Source organism: Triticum dicoccoides, chromosome 3A (assembly GCF_002162155.2).
Source record: "Triticum dicoccoides isolate Atlit2015 ecotype Zavitan chromosome 3A, WEW_v2.0, whole genome shotgun sequence".
NCBI lineage: Eukaryota > Viridiplantae > Streptophyta > Magnoliopsida > Poales > Poaceae > Triticum > Triticum dicoccoides.
The window spans coordinates 540080251-540086844 of NC_041384.1; the positions used below are offsets into that span (position 1 = coordinate 540080251).

Genomic DNA, 6594 nt, shown 5'->3' on the forward strand with positions numbered 1-6594 from the left:
AGAACTCGACTCTTCTTACGTTTCTAGTACGACAATATGGATGCTATGCAAAAGACTAGTTAAAAACGTTTACATCGTAGCCAACTCTGCGGAAGCTCGACTGATTAGCAACTGGTTTGCTGCACAGGGTTAAAGAAGCCAGGAAAAGGTTAGGCGCACGACGAGGAGGATTACGTGCGCAGATTAGCAGCAGTGTCATGTCATATAACCGAAGTTAGTACTACTTAGTAGGTAATAGGCTCGTAGAGCTGGTCTTTTGAGATCGGTTTGGTGGCCACTTTTACCACCTGGAAGCAGTTGAGCCCCTCCAGCTTTTGGCCAAAAGGCCATCCGGGCACATGATCTCCAATTCGAGCGAGAATTGACACCAAAAGGCGACCACAACAAGGGAGGGAGGGAGAGAGAGAAGGATTGGACTTGCGTGTGAGCCTGTGCTTAATGGAAGATCACCATGATGCTGCCTGTGGTCCACGGCTTGGCGTACATAAACAAGGCTTTTGGCCCACACAAAGCCTAGATCAACAGTAGTGCCACTGTACTCTTTTTTGCCCACACGGCCCGCGCACGCACACACACACACACACACACACACACACACACACACACACACACACTCAAAACGCCAGCCTTCTCCTCCGCTCCCACCTATAGCAATGCCCGATCACACGCACACACCTATAGTCCTATACTCGCACATGCACACCGGCGAGCTTTGAAAGTTGGCAAGATCGCTAAATCCTCTTTGATCAGCCTCGAGATCTCTAGCGAGCGATTAGGTCGACACCTCCACGTTCTGGTGCATGTCGTGGGCGCGAGCCGGGGAGGGTATAGTGGTGGTGCAGTACAACCAAAAGAAAAGGCGCCTACTGTTGGCGTTAAACATCTCATCTGGTGGCACCCCTTCAAAGGAGCTCAGGGACAAGATGCACGATTTATATTGTTCATGAGCTTTGGCATATGCTTAAAGGTCTCTTTCACCTACAATAACATCAACCTCTACCACGCCACGCCACGCCACTTGACATTACAAATCCGGACGCCACGGACTCCACAAAAAAGCTTGGGTACACACACATGGAGCCAGCTAAGTTAACCGAGGTCGTTAATTATGAAATCGCATGTGTTGCCCATGCATGCATCCATGCATGCATGGTGCTACTGAATTCCATGTAGTGTGATGCAAGCAAGGCGGTAATTTACCTCCCCGTCCCAGAGTTATTTGGTGGATATTAACAAGAAGAAATCATTTTCTTCATGCTGTGGGTGACGCAATAGGTCTAGTTTTGCTGGTGATGCTGCTCAGGTTTTCGCCCCATAGCATCCGTTTCGACGGTGAGCGGATGTAGTGGGTTTACTGGCAGTGTGCTTGAACTTGCTTTTCCTATTATAATTGTGTGATCATTCTGCGAATGCTGAAGCAATGATTCTGCGAGATTTATGGATATACAAGCATATAGAATGGCATGGGGCTGGGGGCTAGCTAGCGGCGCGCTCCCCAGTCGACGGCGTGGTACGGCTGAATTTTTGGAGGGGCTAAACAAGTGCTCATTATGCGCCCCGTTAAGGCTACAGCCTAGCTTTGAAATCTGTTACTACCTCCGTTTCAGTTTACAAGTCCTACACGTAAACCTAGATTGACAATTTTATCGCCCTAATATGAACTATATAACACAAAAATTATATCTTTTAAAAGTAGAAACTCCGAAGTTTATGTTGGTATATTTTTTGTAATATATGACTTGTATTAGGTTAGTCAAATTGACGACTTAAGGGTACGCGCACGCCCTGTAAACTGAGAGAGAGGTAGTAGGAAAATCCCGAGCCGCATTCTCATGGGGAAGGCCCATTAAACAAGCGGGAGCGCGTGGGAGATGGTTGAAAGATAATCTTGCGCCTAGTGGACATCTATCCCCAGCAACATAAATAAAACAGACGGGCTCGGCTTAGGCTGAGCCCAGCAGCTGCAGCAGGACTGGGACTGGTAGTAGTGGAGGGTGCCTTTAATTTATTTGCCCATGTGTGTGTGTCCATCAAATCAAATACCCCAGCAGTGCGGCTACTAGTGCATTGGACAGTGATGATTCAGCATCATATATACTCCTTAATTTACGTTGTAGATTAATTAACTAATCCATGAGAAATCATCATGCAACGTATCATACTATACTACTAGTAAGTGATGAGCGGATTAAAGGGGAAGATTCATCATGTATAAAGGACACGTGTTGACTGTAGATTGTTTGCTCCTCGTAGCTACCAAAGATATGATGCGTTCAACCGTCCACGTGTACGCCGCTGATTCGCGGGAGGAGCAAATAAGGCATCCCTAGATAAGGGAGTGAGTGAGGGAGTGGCCTAGGCCTTGCTCCCGTTGGATGGAAGGAGAGAAAGGAGGAGAAGGAACACAACAAATTGTACGTGCCCATCTTTACGTCAAATATATCCATAACGCCAAGGCACTAGTAGCCAACATAGCTACTAGCAGCGAACCATAACCCATGCCCATACAGAGAACAGAGAAATCATTAAAGGAAAAAAGCAAGGCCCTCCTAACGCATCATAGGCTCCATTAGATTAGATCTCTGGTTTATCCATCCTCACTACTACTACCCTAATCTCCCTCCTTGGTCTTTGTTAGGCTCCATTAGTCTTTAGCAGTGGTTGCGACGGTGGTTGGGTGGCGAGTATGCGTCCGCCCGCCCATGGCACCACATCCACGGCTTAAAGCTCTCCCTCGGTGTGTGCTAGTGGAGGGGGGATGGGGCCTTGCCGGCAATCATTGGTCTACTCATTGATTACTTGCGCTCAGAACTTTCGTGCACTCATCATGATCAGAACAACATGCACGCACTCCGAGCTCGCCGCTCTGCTCTGCGAGCTTTCTCTCGCTTCCGTCTCCGAGGACAAAAGGCCGAGTGAAATATGGAATGTAGGCCGCTGCACGGAGTTCTAAAATTCTCTTTACAAATCCGCGCCAATATCAGTGGCCCACTTGGAGGACTACTTTTCTGGAAAAATAGAAGGAAAAACAGTTTTAATGGAGTTCTTACTAGTAGCAAGTGTGAGCATAGCAAGTGTGGGAGAAAAGGTAGGGGGTGATGCGTCCATGATCCATCCATCTGTTGGTGCGATTTGCACGTCTTTTCCTCTGGAAGGTGTTTGAACAAAATCGGGACGTGGATTGCGCTGCCTGTACCAGCTACAGCTACTGTAATTAGGAAATCGTAAAGAGAAAGATGCATGGTACTGTACGTACTAGCAAAAATTGTATCTTTTTTCTTCACAAAGGCATCATTCACCCTGTAAAGGGCGCAGGGGGGAGGGTGATGCTCGCTCTAAAGGAGGCGGGCCGGGGAAAGATGGGCAAAAAAATAAAAGAGGGCCGAGGCGCAAGCAGAGGGAATTAACAGGAGAGGAAGTAAACTAGAGAATCGAAAGGAAAAGATGAAAAGAAGAAGAAGAAGGAAAAAAGAAACCAACACCTTGTCTGATTACAAGTCATCCTCGGTGATGCTCTCCAGGTGCGGCCGCCACACGGCCACGCGCCCGCGCCGCCGGTCCCTGGCCGTCGACGCCTTCTCCTTCATGATCTCCGACAGGTACCTCTCGTTCGCCAGCAGCCGCTCCTTCTCGCCCCCCGCGCTCTGCAGGGACGCCGCTGCCGCGTTGTTGCCGCCGCCGGCGGCGGCCTCGGCGGACTCCTTCCTCCTCCGCCGCCTCCTCGCCGCGGGCGCAGGCGCGGCCGCGGGTGGAGCGGGCGCGGGCGCCTTGGGCTTGGCGGCGGGCTTGTCCGGCGCCGGGGCCATGACCGGCATGAGGAAGTAGATCTTGCCCTTCTGCAGCTCGGCATTGGGCGGCAGGATGACGGGCTTCTGCACGACGATACCGGCGCCGCCGTCGGCGGGGCAGGTGGAGGGCGGCTTCCGGAGGACGTGCTTGGGGTAGGCCTTCATGATCTCGCCGGCGAGCACGGGCCCGCTGATCTCCTCCACCCGGCCGTTGGAGTGCACGATGCGCACCACGTCCAGGGCGCCGCACGGCAGGATGCATGCGATGCAGCACCGGATGGTCTCCATGACTAGCTCTCACTCAACTGAGCCGATCGACGACCGGTCGGTCAGCCTCCACCCCTCTCCCGGACCGACCCTTGCTCTTCCGCTATCCCTATCTATCCCCGCCGCCCCCGGTCGGCCGCTGCGCCGAGCTGGCGAGAGCTGCTAGCTCATAAGGCGGCCAGCTACGGTGGGAGGAGCTGGGTGATGTGCACGCTACACCGACGAGCGAGCGAGGGAGCTGGGGGAGAACCTCACCTGGTCTCGGGTCCTTTTGGTGCGGGCATGTTCGAGCTTTTTATATAGGGGTACCTTGGCAGGATCCTGGCCGGGCTCCGCTGTAGGGATACTATATAGACGACTCTGTATTTGTGTACAATGGCGTATGGGGCAACTGGTTGTGTTCTTTCTGCTGTGTCTGCGCGGCCTAGCTCCTGATCACTCTCTGATTCCTGCCACTCACCAGTCAACAGTGCTACGACTCACTTGCTGACTTAATTTGCAGAGCGAGTTTCAAGAAGAATTAGGATTGAGCGTGTCTCTACTCATTCTAGCTTTTTTACATTTCTCTTATCGTTTTGGCTTTTGGGAGGGGCCCCGTGCCTAAATCATTGCCACTCCTCAATCGTGTACTTTGGTTAAGGCTGGTTCTCATCTCATGGGCTCATCATGCCAATGCCATGCGAGAGTGGAAGGCTCTCTGTAAAAAATCAAGCTTGGTCCATCCAAACGATCGGGGTGCGCGCGTGTGGCACCGTAGTACATGCGGTGATTTCAATAGGCAAAGAAGGCACGTAGTACGTGCGGTGATTTGAGGGCTGGGCATGCATGGACCGCATGCCGCACGCTAGCTGCCGCCGTCACTGTTGGCATGATTGAAGGCCGCTTGATATGTTTCTCATTTAGAGACCCGTAGTGGACAAATGCGCATTCAATTAGGGGACAAATACCATCGGAGAAGGAACCGTGTCTCGCACCCATGCCAATACGCATCTCAACGAATTCAATTTAACCAAAAACGAAAGCTCTCGCTTGATCGCGTCTAACAGTTTTCTTTTTATACACCAGAGGGTTGACAAATGCCGCATGATGTGCCTTGTACATCCTTCGTCCTAAAATAAATGTCTCGATTTCAGTATAACCTTAATATAAAATTACATTAAAATTAAGACACTGACGGAGCACACAGTCCCCCCGGTTTCCCTCGCACTGACGGAGCTACGGGCGGAGGCGACCCGTCGCGTCCCCACGATGAGTATCTGCCCGAACCTCTCACATCATTACAGCGAGAGGAGCTTCGCCGTCGGAACATGGACGCGCTCCACACTCCTATTGTCGGAGAAACCCCCGAGGCCCGGGCCTTGGAGGACGCGTGCTTGGCTAACCTGGCCGAGCGCACTCGACTGGAGAATCTCCAGCGGACACTCGACGAGCAAGCGCGTCAGCGGGCTCCCGAGTCCAGTCGACGTCAGCAAGCTCCCAAGTCCAGTCGGCGTCAGCTCTTCCCGCCGCCGCAGGTATACCGAACCCCAGTTAAGAATTTGGCCGTTACGACCCGTATAGCAGAATCAATTCAGCCCTCCCAATCGGAGGCGGGCAGAGGCTTGTTGCAGATCAGAGCACTGCTCCGGGCGGCGGGAAAACAGAATTCTGCTGTCTCTCAGTCGTGGAACAGGATCCACAGTCGATCTGTCGCAACAGATACAGTCGAGTTGGCTCACAGCCCGAGGTCGCCCCCGAGGCGTGGGGGACGTGGTGACCGGCGTGACCAGTACAGGAGGAATGAGCAGTATGATCACCGATTCGACCGTGATGATCAACGTCGAGTGCCAACCCCTCCCCCGAGGAGTGGGTCATGTGCGCCTCGACGGCAAGACGACAGACGCCCTCATAGTGTCGGGCAGAGGATTCTAGTCGACCCCAGGGACCCAGGCTTTGACGCGAGGTCTGTCCTTGTTTAGGGCTTGGTTGACAGGAACAGGGCTCATTGGGAAGGCCAGAACAGAGATGCGCCCGCCAGCAGCAGAGCGCGTGTTTCAGGGCCAGAGTGTTTCAGTCGAGCCATCAGAGCCGCAGTGATTCCTTCCAATTTCAGGCTGGCGACTGGAATCAGCAAGTTCACCGGTGAATCTAAGCCTGACACCTGGCTCGAAGATTACCGAGTGGCTGTACAGATTGGCGGTGGCAATGATGAGGTGACCATGAAGCATTTGCCTCTCATGTTAGAGGGCTCGGCCAGAGCGTGGCTAAATCAGTTAGCACCCAGCAGCATTTACACCTGGGAAGACCTCTCCCGAGTGTTTATCACGACTTTGAAGGAACATGCAAGCGACCTGCAGGCCTTACAGAGTTGCGGTCTTGCGTGCAGAAGCCGAATGAAACTCTGAGGGAATACATCCAGAGGTGGATCACGCTGCATCACTCGGTTGAGAATGTGCCAGACCATCAAGCAGTTTGTGCCTTCAAGGAAGGTGTTAAATACAGAGAATTGAATCTGAAGTTCGGTCGAACTGGAGAGATGTCTCTGAATCGGATGATGGAG

General features: G+C 52.4%; 1 protein-coding gene across 1 annotated transcript; it reads right to left on the minus strand.

Annotated features, from left to right (window-relative positions):
• Positions 1–3253: 3253 nt before the first annotated feature.
• On the minus strand, positions 3254–4312 carry LOC119269048. The gene has a single exon (XM_037550796.1). It carries the CDS (start codon positions 4074–4076, stop codon positions 3492–3494), a length of 585 nt encoding a protein of 194 aa, XP_037406693.1. The 5' UTR covers positions 4077–4312; the 3' UTR covers positions 3254–3491.
• Positions 4313–6594: the final 2282 nt, after the last annotated feature.

Coding starts and splice junctions, on each gene's coding strand:
- LOC119269048 (XM_037550796.1), bottom strand. CDS start 4,076: ATGGAGACCATCCGGTGCTGCATCGCATGCATCCTGCCGTGCGGCGCC.